The sequence below is a fragment of the Stenella coeruleoalba genome (genome assembly GCF_951394435.1).
Source record: "Stenella coeruleoalba genome assembly, chromosome: 15".
In the NCBI taxonomy this organism is placed as follows: domain Eukaryota; kingdom Metazoa; phylum Chordata; class Mammalia; order Artiodactyla; family Delphinidae; genus Stenella; species Stenella coeruleoalba.
In genome coordinates this window covers 75234501-75253282 of record NC_137161.1, presented here as the reverse complement: position 1 = coordinate 75253282, position 18782 = coordinate 75234501, and the positions used below count along the sequence as shown (strand labels likewise).

The 18782-nt window shown below is 47.5% G+C and overlaps 1 protein-coding gene across 1 annotated transcript in view; it reads left to right on the top strand.

Annotated features, from left to right (window-relative positions):
- The window catches only part of AUTS2 (activator of transcription and developmental regulator AUTS2), a 1122376-nt gene that overhangs the window by 1094137 nt on the left and 9457 nt on the right, over positions 1-18782 (top strand). The window contains exons 7-15 of the mRNA XM_079944557.1: positions 1060-1534; positions 2843-3096; positions 4174-4394; positions 6065-6109; positions 9158-9253; positions 11428-11499; positions 12758-12787; positions 14795-14866; positions 18113-18254. Coding sequence (XP_079800683.1) covers positions 1060-1534; positions 2843-3096; positions 4174-4394; positions 6065-6109; positions 9158-9253; positions 11428-11499; positions 12758-12787; positions 14795-14866; positions 18113-18254 — 1407 coding nt within the window. The remainder of the gene's footprint in view (positions 1-1059; positions 1535-2842; positions 3097-4173; positions 4395-6064; positions 6110-9157; positions 9254-11427; positions 11500-12757; positions 12788-14794; positions 14867-18112; positions 18255-18782) is intronic.

The following is an 18782-nucleotide window of genomic DNA, read 5'->3' as shown; positions in this document are numbered from 1 at the left end:
TTTAGGAATACCCTGAAACACCACCCTCATTTCAGAGAATATTGTGATCTATTCTCTTCCAGTTTCTAAGCTGTATATAACAAAAGGATGGATTTTTTTTTTAAGCGCAAAAATGCAGGAAAGGTAATTTTCTCCCTGCGACGTATACAAAAGTACTTACTCATAAATCGGTCCACCTCTTTGTATTTAATGCCATATTTGTCTTTCATTATTCTGTTAGAGGACTGTATGGAGTTTGACTTACGGGGTAATCAGGTAACCCCTATACTAGATGTGGCATGGATCTTTTGACCTTTGGAGGGAAGCATATCTTTTAAATTCATATAGGAGCATCTGTTGTCTACATTTCATTAGTGACTGTAGAATTTGACTCACATTTCACATCCAGGCTTGGTCCCAAGTCCAGCATCCCACCCCTTGTCCTCACTTGGCTAAGGACTCCTCCAGTGGTCCAGAGGGAATCCTTTAAGAACTCAAGCATGTGTAGTTGACAGTAAATTGGCCTAAATTCACGTTTGCACCTTCAGTCTCAAACCCTGGGATCATCCGTAAGAGGAGAAAGCCTCAGCAGTAGGGGCCTGACGTCTGACCGGAAGTTTAGCCCTTGCTAAACAGAAAATCATTTCTCCAAATGTCACGCGGGCTCCATCAGTCAGAATGGAAAGGGGGAAGGAGGCCAGGCCGATAAGAGACATCTGTGGGGCTAAATAACTTTTGCTTCGTGTGCTACTGCAAACACTTCTCCTCTGTGTAGTCAAGAAGTATGTTTGTTTTAAAAGGAGAATCAACTTGTTGGCTCTTGTTTCTGAATTTTGCCGCACAAAAGGCTTTGTCAAGGTTAAGGGAAACATTCGTTTTCAGAGTCTGGTGGCTTCAGCCGCTTCCTGGAAGGCAGCCTTCTCTGGCTGGTGGGCCTTTCTCCCCCAGGGACACGGCTGCTCCCAGCGGTAAAGACAGGACAGCACCGGGGACGGCCCAGTGGGCACAGATGAGCCGGGCCCGGCATTGGCTTCCACTCACGCACCTGCCTGTGCTTTTCTCTCTGCTCGCCCCGCACAGATCCGGAGCTCGGTGTCGGCGCGCTACCCCAACACGACGGCCGCGATGCGGGGCCCATTGTCCCCAAGATTTCGGGTCTAGAGAGGAGCCAGGAGAAGAGCCAGGACTGCGGCAAAGAGCCCATCTTTGAGCCCGTGGTGCTGAAGGACCCCCGCCCTCAGGTCCCGCCGCCCCAGCCCCAGGCGGAGCCCCCGCCCCGAGCGCCTTCTCCGGACCCCGCCTCGGGGCCGCGCGCCGAGCCCCCGCCGCCGCCCCCCCCGCGCCCCGGCGCCCAGCCTCCGCCCGCGCCCCCGGAGGCCCCGCCGCAGCCCGCGCCGCCTCCGCCGCCGCCGGCGCCCCGGCCGCCCCGGCCGCAGTCCCCAGGGCCGCTGCCGCCCCAGGCCCTCCCGCCCGCGCCGGCCCACCCCTCCGCCCAGAGCCTCCCCCAGCCGCTGTCCGCCTACAACAGCAGCAGCCTGAGCCTCAACAGCCTCAGGTGAGCCGCCGGCCCGGCTTTGGTCATCTTCTGATGGACGGGCAGCTGGCGGTGGGAGCGGGGCCCGCGGGGACTGCGGTGTCCTGTTGGAAGCGCGATCGCAGTGTTCTCAGCGAGGCGGGGACGCAAGACAGGGACGGGGCCTGAGGGGCCGGTGGGACAGGGTCTCTTGGGAGCAGGACGGGATGCGTTGGGTGGAGTATGGGTGGTGAGGACGTTGTCAAGAGCAAAATATCTACGGAGGCTCCTGAGAGAGTGAAGGCAGGAAGAGGAAGAAGGTTCAAGGAAGGGAGAGTTGAGTTGAGGGCTCTGTGCCCGCGAGCCCCGCCGGTTCCCCGGTCAGAGGCAGGGAACGGAAATTTCGCCAGGGAGATGGTGCAGTGTTGAGAATCTTAAAAGGAAAGCTCTTTGCCACCACAACCACCCCCCCCCCCCACCATCACATCTCCCTGCAACTCCAGGGGCGGGAAGATGGGGACCAAGGAGTAATCTGGTTTGAGGAATTTCCACTGTGATTTCCTTCCTCCGGGTGGGTCACAGAGGTAGAGAAGAAACACGCCAGGTTTAGGGAGAGAGAGGTGTTCCTCCCTGGAGATCCAGGCACTCTTCCGTCTTGTCTTTGCCAGAGTACAAAGGAAAGTTTACAAAGCAGCACAAGGAAACCCGCAAAGAAAAGGGGAACAGGGACCCAGGGCGCAGGCCTCAGTGTTGCCCACCCCGGCTGGTCCCGGGGGTTGTCATTCTAAGCCCCCGCGCTTGGTGACTTTGGTAGTGTTTTCCTTGTGACTGTGACGGGTGACCATGGCGGTCAAGAGCCTTGCTCTCTCCTATCTGCAACAGGGGAAGGAAGCTGCCTTGGCAGGGGCCAGGCCCATCTTCTGCCCCCGAGGCCACGTCTGTGGCCTCCAGACCACAGGGGTGACGGGGCACCTGACCCCCTGGCTCCCCCTTCCCTGTGCTTCTTCACAGAAGAGGGAGCAGCTCACCGCGCTTATTGCTTTCCACTGACGTTGCCCTGTTGCAAGTGTGGCTGGTGCAGGATGGGAGGGGGCAGCTGTCTGGACGTGGCGGCGGCTTGGGGCAGCGGCTCCTATTCTGCTGTGTCCGCAGTCGTGGGGGCAGTTTAGAGGAGCTGCGATCTCAGCAGAGGCTCTGCGCGCACAGGGGAGGGTCTGGGAAGAGGAAGGAGCAAGAGAAAAGGTGTTGAATGGCTTTGGGCAGGGACCTAGGGGTTTTTTAAAGAAAATAAATGGCTTACCTCTTTTGTTTTTCATTTCTTTCTTTTTTTTTTTTTTGGTATTCCAACAGCAGTAGCAGGAGCAGCACCCCAGCGAAGACTCAGCCCGGCCCCCCCCACGCCTCCCACCACCCCTCGGCCTCCCCATTCCCCCTGTCACTGCCCAACCACAGCCCCCTGCACAGCTTCACGCCCACCCTCCAGCCCCCCGCACACTCACATCACCCCAATATGTTTGCCCCTCCCACTGCCTTGCCTCCTCCACCACCTCTGACATCAGGGAGTCTGCAGGTGCCCGGACACCCGGCCGGGGGCACTTACTCAGGTAGGATGGACGAGCTGGCCTGGCTTCTTCGTGCTCCCACTGTCCCCTCCAGAGGGCCTCGCCTGCTGTCTGTGTTGTCCCTGACGGCTAGGTGTTATCCACTCACGATTTTCTGCTTCACTGTATGTCTTCTTGTGATCTTCCTCCAGCCCTCTATAGGCTGAGATTCAGCAAAAATACGTACCAACACCCATCCCAACCTGGCATGACAGTGGCCTGGAATCGGACACTGCCAGAGAGACTTTTCTGACCAGGGTCATCCTCTGAGCAGTAAAGCACAGGTTGTCTGGGCCCTGTCACCTGGGCTCCCAATAGCTTGACAGAAAAGCTCTACACATCCCGTGTCTGTTTCAGGCCAGGATCTTAAGTCACATCCTTGTTAGCTGACTAAGGCCTTCTACCGTGGGTGGGAAAGAAGATGTACTTTTTGTGAGCGTATGTCCCAGCTTTTTAAGGACACACCTAGTGTTGGATATTGGGTCCTTTTCTCCTCACCTGTATTAATCAGGCCAAGTGGCACAACTTTGGGTTCGTCGTGGCCATGTTCTACCACCGATACAGAGAGCCGTGAAGCAGAGGTTTATGTTGGAAGAGGGCATGAGGGGTCTGTCGTGGCATGTTGCTGTGTCGACAGCTCACTTTTAGTAGTCAGCCAGTCACTGCTCTTAAGCACTTCAATAGGTTCATTTCTTTAACCCTTGAAACGAATCCATAGCACAGGCAATGTTATTGTTCCCGTATGATAGACGAGGAAACCGCGACACAGATGGCTGATTTCCCACACCCAGGGTCACTCAGCCGGCAGTAAAACAGCTGAAACTTGACCTCTGGCCGTTCGGCCTGGACTCTGTCCGTGCACCCCACTGATGGGCCGCCTGTCCCTGAAAGCTGAGACAGAGAACAGAGTGTGTGACTGGGCCTTACCACCCATTGCCTGGTCGGCTGTCCCTTTCCACTGAGGGCCCGGCCGCACCCCGGGCCCATAGCCCTCCGTAGTGAGCTACTTGGATGTCCTGTTCTGAAAGAAATTACCGTCCCAAGGAAAGGTGTCACCCTGTCCGTGTTCTTCTCTTCCAGAGCAAGACATCTTGCGACAGGAACTGAACACACGTTTCTTGGCCTCCCAGAGCGCTGACCGCGGGGCCTCCCTGGGCCCCCCACCCTACCTGCGGACCGAGTTCCACCAGCACCAGCACCAGCACCAGCACACGCACCAGCACACGCACCAGCACACGTTCACGCCCTTCCCCCACGCCCTGCCGCCCGCCGCCATCATGCCGACGCCAGCACCGCCCATGGTGCGTACCCCAGGCCGAAATGTGAGGATAAGTAGAGCGCGACTCTCTTCTTACGCAGCACGGTGGGGTCGGACCAGGCCGTCTGGGCACAGGAGATGGGCTGGGGAGCAACAGCTGTTTGGGGGACTCCCTTGACCTTGCTCAGCTCTGCTGGAGAGAAGGGGATGTGCCCAGCTCCAGGCAGCACTGACCCAGGGCCTGAAGTAGGAACTCTTTGCTAGACGGTGATTCCTAGCACTGTGGGTGGAATTTATTCTAGATGCCCTCAAAACGGTCACATCCAGTGTCGGTAGTTAACTTCTTAAGGGCGCTTTTGTTTTCTTGAGCATCTTGGGGAGTTGCCACCAGATATAAAAATGTCAGTGTTCGGCGCTAGCAAATAAATGCTCACGGAATCCCGGGAAGTCCGGAAGGGCCGAGGAGGGAGAGAGCCATCAGGAGACTTGGATGGCCCTGGGTACCCCTCCCCCAATACCCGCTCTTTCGGAAGGTTTTTTAAACCGGCTTTGACGGAGGTGTTGTATTTCCCGTATTTCATAAGACAGCGCCCCCAGTCTGCTATTGTGCTCTGCCAGCAAGTGGTCAGGGAGCGATGAGCCCTGCAGGGTCCGAATTCAGCCTTGTGGTAAGAGGGACCACTGGCAGTGACAGGATCTGGGCCTTGCCTGGGGACTAGCGCATGCCGGGAGGACCAGTTAGGGTTTTTTAACTTAGGAGCTGTAAGGAATAGTAGGATACTAACTATTTTGAGATAGATGCCTGTCCATAACAGTGACTATTAGAGCGTTTTACTTATTTAATTTTTAATATTTCAGGAAATACTTGATTTTAAGGCGATTAATATAGGCATTGTGAGGATAGATTTGAATTCCGTGATTCACCAAAACTTTGCATCCTCTCCTCCCTCCCTCTCCCCCATTTTGTTCAACTTAATTTTTTTAAATATATATTTCAAAGTTTATTTTATAAACTTTATTTAGGAGAATATTAGAGGTAAGGCCTTGGGACCAAAAATTTTTTCCTGTGATAAATCCTGTATCTGTTTTCTGGATGAACCATACTTCTCAACAGTTATTTAGGGAAGGAGCTTATACCAGTCTGAGTGAGCTGTTTCACAAAATGAGTTAAATCTAACTGAGGGGAGCTACAGCCCAGGATGATGACATTACTTAGAAGAAATAATGGTATTTTCTCTTTTCTGCTCAAAAGAAAGGTTCTAAGACCTAGCCCAAATTGCCTTGTATTTGGGGGTAATACATTTCAGAAAACAGCTGAATGTACAGTTCTGCCAAAGTGAAGATGAAAACGGAGGGAATTCTCTGGATAAATCAGATGCAACGCTCACTTCTCTCTGATTTATCTGAACAATTGCCTCTTCTCTCCAGTTCAGGTGTTTGGTGCGCGCCAGTCTCCAAATATAGCCTAGAAAGCAAGCCGCTCTTGTGTGGCCACAACCTAAATGCACTGAATGGGTTTTCGCTTTGATTTTGCGTTCCTGTTGATTTCTCGTCAGAGTGACTCGAGCTCAGAACGGTTTCATATACAGTGAGGTTACAGAGGCTGATGACAGCCTAATGGCAGAGAAGCTTGCTTCGGGCTACCTCCACTGAAGCAGTGAACAGAAATGTAGATTCTTTAAGTAACTAGCTTTTGCTTTGATCCCTTTACAGTTTGACAAATACCCAACAAAAGTTGACCCATTCTACCGGCACAGTGTGAGTCTTGTTACCATGCTACCCATTTAATGTAACTGCTTTTCCATTTTTGTGCTCTCACCACAGATCAGTAAATGACTAGCAGCCTTCCTTAATCATCTTTGCGAGAATTCCCATTGCTCCTCGTCACTTTGGATGCTTGCTTTTTGTGACGTTTGCTTTTGGTAAAGATGCAGTATCATCTTCTGAATCAAAAGGTCATAAGCACTCCTAACACTTTAAAGCGAAGGTGGACTTCACTGGCAGCCAGGCCTCTGTCCTGCAAAGTGGGGCGCCCGCAGTCAAACCCTTAGAGTTTCAGGAGAGTCTGAAATCAGATTGCAGTCTTCGGTCGAAATGTCCTTAACACAGAATTCCTGGAATTCATCTTCGATTATTTCCTCCAAGGAAAGTACCATATCTTTTTGACTCATGACTTCAAACAGCAAATTTTCATTTCTTCTAGACCGACTGTTGATCCCTCTTACACACAGCTGGTATTGTTCTCCTGAGCTCGTTAAAACTGCGACTAAAAATATTATTTAAACAAAAGAAGATCTCAAAACTGAAATGCATGATTTTTTTTCTCTTTAAACTCTTCTTTATTTAAAAGAAAACAAAACTTTTTTTTTTAATTGTTTCATGCAATTTTAAGAGTATGTTCTGGAACTTCAATTGGCAACAACCTAAGTTGTATGTTCAGTTAATTACAAGACGTGGGCTTCTTTTATAACAAAAACCTTGAATATCTTACCATGATATTTTGATTATGGAGTGTATACTGCATCATTTTTACCTGAAATTTTGCAAGTTTTCTTTGCTCAGAGGTTTATTTATATTTTTTAAATGAAACCAGAAAGAAGGAAGTTTAATAACTGCTTGTAGCCATGTTGATTCACCGTATTAAACTCTTCTTGCTTTGAGTTTTGGATAGTGTTACCTTACTGTTCAAACAGAAATGCTACTTAATGGATCAGCCAAGCCTGTGAACTCATTCATGCTTTGAACTAGATAATTAGACCCTGTGTTAGTCCTAAGCTGAGAAGTGAGCTGAGAAGTCAGGACTAGACAATATTAGAAATCAATTGAGAATTACTGACGGAGAGACATTCAGAAATGGCTTGAGAGAGCCTCTTCAGAAAGGGATGAGGAAGGTGTACCTGAGCACCTGGGCCCCCCAAGTTCTTCAGCACTGTTCTGCTCAGGACTGTGACACGAAAGCGTTTTTCAGATGGACATGCACAGTGCAGTAGAGCTGTGGGTTTTCTCTTTGCATGGGTTTCATGAACGGTACCACCCTTAATAATCGCCAGATTTCTGCCCTTTGTCTATACTTGCCAAGTTCAGTTAAGGACCAGCTAACAAAATCATTCTCAGAGAAAGTTTAGCTGCTCTGCTGGCAGCTCAGTTTACTTCCTAGGACCTCATGCAGTGTCTTTTCATATACATATTCCACAGAGAATCCTAGATTTAAGATGAGGAATAAGTCGGCAAGCCTGAATTTTTGGAAGGTTCATGTTTTATTACTTAGGTAATTCAGATTTTTAGTCAGGAGATGGAGTAGTCAGCTATATTCGAAGAGGCTCAGTAATGGACTAGAGCAAAATGAAAATGGTGAGAACACCCAATTTTTTAATTGAAAACATTAAAGGAAAAAATACCCACCTGGAGGCAGAGTAATAGGAATTTGAGTGCATTTTAGTGTGATGTATTTAATTACTCTGCTTCATACAGTGTACTGGGGGAGAGTTATTTCATATTATTAGTTATAGTGGATAATATATAAAGTACTTAGTCTCCCCTGCTTTGGGGATTGGGATGTTATAAGGGGAATTAAGATACAATGCACTCAAGTATCTAAAACACAATTTTAGACTTAAAATTAGTTTAAATGAGGGCGCTTGGTTTGCAGTCACTGTTTAAGTGGATTTAGTTCAATATCAATTAGTCTGAAAAACTTTGCTGCATCACTGAATGGGAGCAAAATGAAATAAAGACCAACGGAAAAAGTATGTGCTCTGAAAACAGGATTGTGAAACGTGGGTTTCAGCCGTTACCCAGAAATAGCTCAAATGCATTATTAGGAAACGCTTGAATTATTATTGTATTTTTGACATATTGTGCAACCATAAGGGTGGGACATTACTAAAACATCCATATGGTGGTTTTTTCAAAGTAAATGGAACCAGAGTGATAAAATCTCAGAAACTGTAAATTTTTAAGAGGAGGAAAAGATGTGTCTGCATTGTCTTCAGTACTGCTGTATATTTCTCTCCTCCATTGTGTCCTCTGTAAACTGTCAATTCAAGAAAATTCGCATTGTTAATTCAGAATCATTCTTCTCCCTCCCCACTAAGTGGTCAGACTGACATGTCAAGGGACTGGCTTGAATAGCCTTCAGTGAGCTTATCCATCTTATAGAAAAATGGGTGGCTCTGTGGAAAGTATACTCTGAGTCATTTTATTTTCCCCTTCCACAAATATTTGTCATCATTTTAGACAATTAAGTTGTCCTCTGGAACTGCCACTTACCAGAACAACCTAATGAAGCAAGGATTGTGAATATTTTCTCATTTCCTCAAAACTATTAAAAGTCTAAAAGTACTAATTGAGTTTTAATGGTTTAAAATCCTGGAATCCATAAAGACTTGCTTCTTTTTTCTTCCTTTTTTTTTTTTCTTTTTCTTTTTCTAATTAACTTGTCATTTTCTGGGCATCTTGTTTGGCTCAGCACCCCCTCCTGTTTTTGATATGCATTAAAATCTCCAACCCTTTAGGACTTCTATCTGATTTAACAATTAATAATTAGAAAAGCTCCCTTTCTAATGATGTCCTCATCTGGGACATCATTTGTTGGCTGATTGATTCTGAACTACTTTTAACTTTTCAAGTTAAGTATTCATGGCACATCTGGTGTGATCATTTCATTGTGGCTTCTTGACTAATAGCATCAAACTGAGATTACTTGGCTTGCTAATGTTGATGTCTTTCTGTGGGAAGGGAATTGGAACATATCATTTGCCTCCTACTAAAATCTTGTCTTCCCCCCTTCTCCATCTTTGGCCACAGCTCTTCCATTCTTACCCTCCTGCTGTATCGGGCATCCCCCCTATGATTCCGCCCACTGGCCCTTTTGGTTCACTGCAAGGAGCATTTCAGCCGAAGGTAAGAAACTACATCGAAAACACACCTGCGTACTTGTAAGTGGAGCCTGGGGCTGGGGCTAGGCAGGTAGCTTCCCGTCCTCTTACCTGCCAGGGACTCATTTTTCCATCCAAATTGACCATCAGTATTAGAGTGTGAATATTTTCTCCTAGTCCATTTAGGTTTAAAACTCAGCCAGAATTTAATTTTTAACCTGTGCTACCCATGTCGTCTCAGTTGAACTAGGATTTCTTGTGCTCTGTAAAATATACAGGGAAAAAAAAATATATATATATACATATATACATATATATATATATATATATATTTCCCCCCCAACCCCCACCCTACCAAGATTGTGGACATAAGCTTCTGGTCAGGAATTGTATGGAATGTCGGATAAGCCTCCCACCCCGCTGTCAGGGTCACACTTCCCAAGGTCAAGACTACCATCCTCCTGTGAGATGAAGTAGCCTTTCACCCTTTATGATAACTGAATTCTTTTCTACCTAGCCAGAGATACGCTCCCCCACTTGGGCTAGAGTTTTCTCCGAGGGCCAAAATTAAGGCGTTAACTCTCAGAACACTCTACCTTTTTGTGACTTTACATCTACCACGGCCGATACTTGATTCTCATGCCAACAAAGCGAAATGTATTTCTCATGTTAGCAACCATTCTCAGATTGTAAAGCAGGAAATGGCGCTGTGTGATTTTGGTTTTCTTTTATTCCCGTCTCATTTCAAAGCTAAAACACAAATTTTGGGCCAGAGTCTCCCAGGATGAGCACATGATATACTAACAAAGGCATGGTGCCCTAAAATTAGAAAAGAGGAAAAAATTAAGCATTGGGGGTGGGATGGCCACACCTTAGAAATCACAGGGACCTGCATGGAATCGCAGCTCCTGTGCCCAGTTAGACCTCCTCAGGCCTTGAGGATGGCCGGTCTCAACACCTCCTATCTGGGGATAAAAGGATGGTGGTTTTTAAACTCCTTCTGCCATCAGCGCTTTACTACCCTCTCAGACCCTGGTCTGTCCCCTCTAGGTTGCAGGAAATCTCTGGTGCATCCCCAACCAGACTGGTAGGTCACTTAATAAATTAGTCTATTTCCCTCACTGACGATTATCCAATCACACAGAAAACTACATCTGGGCAAGGAAGTGTCTCTCCTGGTGTTGAAATAGGCCTTTCCAGGCTATCTTACTGATTGAACATGTAGATTGCAGTTCATTAGCGGAGTTCTTCATATGTATGCAAATCAGGCTGTTAACAACTCCAGCTTAATTGTTAGCTGTACAGCAGCTGATTGCTTTTCTTTCTTCCATTCTTTCTTTTCCCCCCTGCCCCCTTCTCCTTGTAGGCGAGCTTGGTGCCTAGACTCAGCAGGCTCTTTTTTCCACACGAGTCAACTTCCTGGTGTGAAGGGATTCATAGAAGTTGTGGTTTCTTAAATCAAATACCTAGTGAAAAATATTCTAAATCCTCTACCCACTAGAAAGTAGTGCCTTGTGCCTCCAGTGGGCTTTTCGTTGTTGTTGTTAATTCAAAGGACAAAAGCCTACAGATAAGGTTGTTATCATTAATGATATTTAAGAATGGTGTTGGGAATGGGAAGGATGGCGCAGAATTACTTTAGAAATCACTTAACAGTAGGTCTGTGTGGTCCCCAAGTTAGGTTCTCTTGTCCCATTCCCACCACTGCTAATGAGTAATTACTGAGTGTAATTCCTTGTTACCGTCTGCCAGTTAAAATTGACAGTTAGCTTAATGTCTGTAAAACACGTTCAGTTATTCTGATGGGAAGCAGATTAGAGCAGATTATAATGTTCACTTAAGCATTTCTTGGAAGGTTTGGTGATAAAGCAAAAAACCCACAATGACAGGGCTGTCAGGAACTCAGTAGAAGATGGATTTCAGGGGCAGGCTTGTACGTACGTCTCGCCTCTCTCTGCCTGGAGATGCCATTGCTGGAGAGGACAGGGTCTGGTCAGGGTCCCCTGGGGAAACAGGGAGCGGGGTCCTCACGAAGAGCATATGTGGTCACGGAGGAAAATGGATCCGTTAACTCCTGTATTCCAGAAAGAACCAAACAAAAAAGGGACGTTTGAACTCTGTCATTTAGAACGAAAGGAAGACCTTGCTTTCGTGTCCCGTGTTATATGCTTCCTAAGCTGTGGTCTAATTAATTTGTAGACGTCCAACCCGATCGATGTTGCTGCCCGACCTGGGACGGTCCCACATACTCTTCTCCAGAAGGACCCGAGGGTAAGTGCAAGGTCAGGCTGGGTCTCAGGTAACACAGAAGATGGCATCTCCCCAGGACAGCCAGCCCAGGCCTCACACCTTCCTCAGCCCAGCCGAACAGCTGCTGCCTTAGCTCTTCCTTCTAGTTTGTAGGAGATGCTAGTTACTCTTAGAAAACAGAATCTCCCTTGCGGCCGCATGACACCAGGGCAATGACTTACCACGGGACAGAGGGAGAGCTTATGGTCTAAGCCCAGGAGTCCGACACTCTGAGCTTGCGTAGTTTCCACTCAACCAGCCTTCTCTGTCTCCATTTCCTGAAATTTCTCTCACATGCCAAAGAAACAGCTGTAAAATGTTTTGAATGGAAAGGCGCTACGCGCTTTTCTTCCTGGAGCTCATTGTACCACACAGCTCTTCCGGCCACTCTACTTGTAATGTGGTATGGACCCTTTTGTCCATACCACATGGACAAAAGGGTCCATACCACATTACATTACATTACATTATCTGGAGCTAAATAAAATATCCATTATAATTTGGTTGTGTTATTTATTCATAACGCAGACCAACTCTCAAAAAGAATTTGAAGTTACACAGTAGATATAATCTTGTCTCATTGATTGTTATTCATCTTCATAGTAAATGGGGGAAAAAATGATTACCTTTTACAATATTGTATTTTTCCCTGGATAACGGCAGTCGGAAATTGATAACCAGATTAGGTAGATGTGTCAAATGACTCAACTGTGTAAGTATTTCTATGGTGTTTAGTGAACTTCTTTAAAACGTCTTATACCTCTAAGTGATGCACAGTCATCAGATTAAGGATAATTATTAAAGATAGCCTATTTCTACTGTGTGTCTGGAAAGGACACTTCTCCTTAATTATCATTAGTATCCAGTCTTTCAAGTCCATGGTCTGAAGGCCCTTCTCCCTTAGACCCATGCAGTGAGGTTTGGAAGGGCTGCTCTAAGACAGTGAAACTCCTGAGATGTGTAATGGGAGCAAATTGTGTTGCCAGAGGGCAAATCACTATTGATTAAACTTGTCCGGGGGCTTGTCAGCGTAGATGTACCAAGGCTTGTGAGGTGGGGGAGGGGCGCTTGGCACTTTTGATAGTGTGAAAATGGGTTAATTATTCTCTAAAAGGGCTTCATTTAAAAGTAAAATTCTAACATTTTAATTTCCCCTCCTAATGAAGCACTACAAATTTGTTAATTAGAGCAATTGTTTGAGTGACAGGCATGTAACCAAGTTGTCATTTTCTCTTCACAGTTGACAGATCCTTTCAGACCTATGTTAAGGGTAAGCAAGCTTCTTCTAGAACTGTTTTGCAACCTCTGTTTGACTCCCGGAGGGTTAAAAATACAATTACAAGGAAACAAGCCACAGAAACACTGGAGTAAAATGTTGGAACGACAGTGGTCAGGTTTTTCAGAGAGTGCGATTGAAAACGGCCTAAGTGGTTTTGCTTTGAGCATTGGAGGATGCCAGGCCATGGAGATAAAGCGAACAGATAAAATTCAACTGAGTCAGATTCTCTTGTTAGTTCTGGCAAAAGGTTTGACTTGTGGAAAACTTAAGGGAAAGACTTAGGCTGAAATTAGGATTCCACGGAGCTCTACCGTTTCTCTTGCACCTAGAAAATACATATCCGGCTCTATTTATTTTGGCTGGTGGCTGCCTCTTTCTGCACTAAGTGATGTTGACTTGTCACAGCCATTCGACCTTTTCCTCTGGTGCAGAAAAGAGCTACTAGAAGGGGCTTCCCTGGTGGCGCAGTGGTTGAGAATCCGCCTGCCAATGCAGGCGACATGGGTTCAGGCCCTGGTCCGGGAAGATCCCATATGCCGCGGAGCAACTAAGCCCGTGTGCCACAGCTACTGAGCCTGCTCTCTAGAGACCGTGAGCCACAACTACTGAGCCCACGTGCCACAACTACTGAAGCCTATGCACCACAACAAAGAGTAGCCCCCTCTCACCACAACTAGAGAAAAGCCTGTACACAGCAACAAAGACCCAATGCAGTCAAAAATAAGTAAATTTATATTTAAAAAAAAAAAAGCTACTAGAAGTATTGGTTTGTCTTGAGAGGTCTGGAGCATGGCCAGCAAATGTCCTCTGAATAAATGCTGACTTCCTTGGTGTATGTGGGGAGCGGTGAGGGGAGGGGATGATGGATGGTTGGATGGAAGATGGATGGATAGTATATTTCTCTACTTAAACCCTTTCTGGTGCATATAATCAGATAGTTCAGTTTCTCCAAAGGGGGAGAAAGGAGGATGGTGTCATCACTTAGGCGATTTCAAATGACCCATAATTTCATTACAAGAGAACTGAACCCAAACTTGGATTTAAGTAGAAGCAGCTCCTTAATAGAGAAACCGGCAGTGTCTGTCCTTTGCCGGTGTAGGAATGGGGCAGTGTTTCTTCTCATCCATCCTGTTGTTATGGAGCTCATGTTCGGAGCTTACGGGTGGATTACATAGCAGGAATACAAGTGAAGTGGCACGACGTGGTCCCTGCCCCCCAGGTAGTGAGACAGAGCTCACAGCTACTCCGCAGCTTAGAAAGCAAAGACGTGAACTAGTTTGAGAGACAGGGGTTGATGCCCTCCCAGAGGGCAGGGCAGGCACTCACTCTGTAGAGGCCTAGAGAGGAGAAAGGAGTGAGTTCTCTTCTCTGTTTCTTTTTTCACTTAGAAATGAACCGTGCCACCCAGCACGAATATGGGCAGTTGACTCTTAGTGAAGCACTTGTGGGAACTGGGCTTCAGTAAAAAATGTGGATTTCTTTGTTCCACTTCGGGGGTTTTAAAAAAAAAAAAAACCCAGTGTTGGGGGAGGTGACACAGGTGCTGTCCCCTCTCTTGCTTTCAAACTGGTTCACGGACATTCACTAATTAGTTCTTCTGAGCAGCAAGTTCGCATTACGGCCTGGCCATGCTTGTGCAGTAGGGCTTCACCCCCCCAGGCCTGCCAGCTGGCGCCAGAAAAGAGAGAGACGGGGGGCACAAAGTGGGACTCAGGCTTTGCCACGTTATCCTTGGTAACCAGGGCGGTCCTCCTCGGGGCTGGTTTTCAGAGGAGTAGCCGCCGGCGCGGGCTCCCGTGGCAGGGGAGGTACAGCCCACTGGGGCTCTCTCCGGCCCGGGCACCGGCCTGCTGCTGAGAGAGGCACTTGGAGGGGACAAAGCATCTCGTTTCGTGGAGAAAGCCTCTGCAGCTAGAATCTGCTGAAAGCTTTGGGGAAGGTGAAGGGGGTTTTCTCGGAAAGTCTTCCTTCTGACCACGTTGCTCTTTCTTGTTCCAGAAACCAGGGAAGTGGTGCGCCATGCATGTGCACATTGCCTGGCAGATCTACCACCACCAACAGAAAGTCAAGGTCAGTCTCGCCTTCCTAGCCTTGGGGAGGGGTGCCCGCCTGCGGGCGTGTGATCTCCCGATTGAGGACGCATTGAAGCAGATTCTAAAGTCCCGCCGGCAGGCAGGCAGGCAGGGTCAGGTATCTCTTGGAAAAGCTATTTGGCAATCTTGCTGTTAATTAGGGAGATCACCAGCAAATAGCAAAACAGAAGCAAACTGGTAACATCCTGATGTTTTGGGGTTTCTTTTAAATGATTTTGTCATCTTATTGATCCAAAGGGCCTCTATAGATTAAATCCTAAAATAAAGGTTTGGGGAATCTAATTATAGTGACAAGTATTAGTATAGAACACACTTAGTATCTAGGAAGAGCTGTACATGAAAAGTTTTCTTTCTGTAAGAATTGGTACATTCTTCCCCCCCCCAAGCATTTAGAAAAAAATTTTTTTTCCTCTTCCATTATGCTTCATTACAGGGTATTGAATATAGTTCCCTGTGCTATACAGTAGGACCTTGTTATTCTTTCCATTTTATGGCTTTGGAAAAAAAGATCGTTTGTGCCCAATATGTTACTCATTTAGGCCTATATGATGATTCCACTAGCAATTCATATTATTAAAAATTCCTCTTCTAGAAGCGGTATTTGGTTTACAATGACCTATCCCCACTCTCCTTCGTCCTCCCGATGACCAATGCCAGAGGTCAGACTACAGTCAGTGCTTGTCAGAACCGCCGTCTGGCTGGTTACCTTACCTATCCTTGGGAGATTTTTCTTTTTTGTCTGTACTTTCATCATATAGATGAATACATTGCATGTATTACCAGGGCTTTATGATGCAATAGAAAACAGATAAAGAACTTCTGCAGATGACCAGATATGACATCACTGGTCAACTTAGGGACCAAACTAACTGACAAGTCCAGATTTTACGGTCTGAGTAACTATACCAATCAAGTAATTCCAGTACACTTCCGCTGGAATCCATATTTTCATGAACAAGCTTTTAGTCCTGACAGCATTCGGGGGCCATCATCAGAATAGAAAAAGAGGGAGGGAGAGCTAGGCATCCCAGAATTTTTTTTTTTAATGGTTAAACGATTTTTTAAAAACCTACCTAGTTAGAAATTAAAAAGCCACCCTCAGTGAATGAGGTCACTAAGGTGTCTTGCTTTGGTACCAAATACCTGCTGTTCGTCAGAATATCCCGTCGGTGAGCTTTGCTCACCTTGACGTTAGTGTCAGGCGAGGCTCTATTAGAAACCTCTTGGTTTAGCTTCCTGAGAAAACGCGTGTGCTCTGAAGAGCTCTAACTAGATTCTGATGGTTAGTTCAGTTCGCTTTTGTTCTGGATGATGTGGTTAGCGGAACGCTGGGTAAATCACGTCCTCCTGGTAACTCGTTTGGTTAAAAGCGATGAAGGATGGCGTAGGTGCCACTTTAGCATCTTCCTTTCCACAAGCGTGTCCCCAGTGACTCAGAGGTTCATTATCCCAATTCACTTAGGAAGACCTCTTGCACAGGAGATAGCTGTTCATCTTCCCTTTCCGGCAAGTTCTTTGTAATCCCCAAGCTCCATTTTGCTTCACGGACCTAAGTTGTGGTTAATGGAACTGTGCTGTGTACCGTGCAGTATTAGCAGTAAATAATTCGGCAACCAAATTAAAGGAGGCACTCGAAACGTTTTTATAGATTCATAGTGGACCAGCAGCTTGCTTTGGGCGGTTGGCTATATTACTTGATAGTGGGACTTTCATGAGAGAATTCCCTGTAGATTTGAGCAGAAATTGTATGGTCCCCTTTCTCTGTAATGTTCATTTACTCATTCTTTTAGCCACTCACCAGATACTTCTTGGGAGAGGCCCCTGCTCGCAGGTTCTTACTGCTGCAGGCTCAGGGCATGCCTCTGTCCCGGTGTCTAGTTGCTCAGAGTTCAGTAGTGAGGATTGGTGTGTGTGGAAAAAATGGTGAACGTGTGATCTGCTTCCTGGGGTGTTGCTGCCAGCCTGAAGGTTTCAGGTGGTTTTCATCCTACCTGGGAAGGACGGGTGAGTGGGACTGCAGGATGGTGTAGGGTTCAGTGCTAGGGGATGGCAAACCCCTCTTGTCTCTGACTCCCGCACAAGTTAGATCACGTGTCTCCTTGTTGGCGTTACTGTGTGACAGGACAAGGATTTACACGTGGCAGAACGTGAGGGGGTTGGAGGGGGAGTGGGGCCAAACGGACAGAGAACATCCGACGAGACTAAGAGATGGGAAAGGCGAGGTCGGAAACCGAGGAAGGGCCGTGAAGGACTGGGAGGCCGGAGAGCTTGAGAGGAGGGGGCGAGGGGAGGGAGATCCGGAGCCTCGGCCCCAGGCCCAGGTCGAGGGTCGGCGCTTATCGGGGGCGGTGTGAGGCCAATGCCGAGAAGGCTGTTGAGGATTGAGAAGGTGGGGCAGTTTGTAAACCATGCCGTAGGAGAGGCTGCCAGCCTCCAGAGTGAGGCCAGGAGGAGCAACGAGGAGGAAGGTGATGAGCTGGTCCCTACAGCCTCAGAGGAAGCTGAGCTGACAGGTTAGCGCAAGGGTGGATAAACAGATGGCAGCTGATGGCAAGGAATTCACAGCAAGAGACGTTCTGGGAGGTTTACTGGTCTGGCCTGATCTCTTCCTCAGCTAACTGGGAGTAGCAGGCACAGTAAAAAAAAAAGCCCCCATTAGTAAAATTAATATCCCTACTTCGTTTGTGTTTCTTTAAATATATGTAACAACGATCGTTTGAAAATTAGCTTGTAGGCATGCAGATATTTCTTTATAACTTTCAGCTACTAATGTACTGTGATCTATTAGAGCATGGCAAAGAGTCATTAAACAATTAATTTACACAGCAGAGTATTCACGCAGAATCCCTAATGAAATGAGCTTTAAAATACTATCATTTAAAAACTTACTGAGAGGAGCCTTTGTGGCAAATCATAAACGACTTCGGAATGGTGGTGGTTTCAGTAGCTGGGACATGGTTCTGTCCCTCAGACCCCTGTACCCTCAGAGACCGAACCCGAGTTTTGCCCCTTGACATTTCTGCTATGAACGGCGGGCCCCGCTTTTCTGGCATTGGAGGGTGAAATGGTTTGTGGGTTGCTGTGTTCTCACAGCGTTTGTAAACTTGAACCTGACGAGGGTTCAGGGCCCGACTCCCTCGGTCTCAGGCTCCTCCTATTGATGTTTTTCTTCCCTGCTGTTTCTCTTGGGGTGCCATCCTTTCCTCCCCCCTTGCTGCTGTAGAAACAGATGCAGTCAGACCCACACAAGCTGGACTTCGGCCTGAAGCCCGAGTTCCTGAGCCGTCCTCCGGGGCCCAGCCTCTTTGGAGCCATCCACCACCCCCATGACCTGGCACGGCCTTCAACTTTGTTCTCTGCCGCTGGTGAGTTCAGAGGGGCGAGCTGGGACACGTATTCTCAGGTAGCTAGGTAAGTTACATCTATGACTATGACGTACGTCAGTTTGCAAGGCAGAATCACAGCGCATCTCGGGAGCTGGGCCCTTCTCCATGGCTGCGCCCCCTTCCACGAAAGAAGGGAAGAGACCATCTCTCCGTTCGGGGGCTCATTATTTGCTTCTCTGTTAAACCACTAATTCACAAGCATGTCAAATGCTACTGATCTGCGAGCTCGCAAGGGCTCATCGGCAGGAGACAATGCCAGGAATCGTGTAAGGATGCGGCTGCTCTCACTGTCCCTGCCCACAGAGCACTTGGTGGCCTCACACCATGATGCTCGGTCACGCCGTGCGTGAGGGTCTGAGGATAAAGAAATACAATTAAAGTAGTTGCCGGCGGTGTGGTCTGTGACGGGGAGGGTGAACTGGTTGGTTGCAACGATGCAGGAAATTTAGGGGACAGCGTGTAAGACCCCCCACAGGTCTATTCATTAACCTCTGAGAAGACACACTT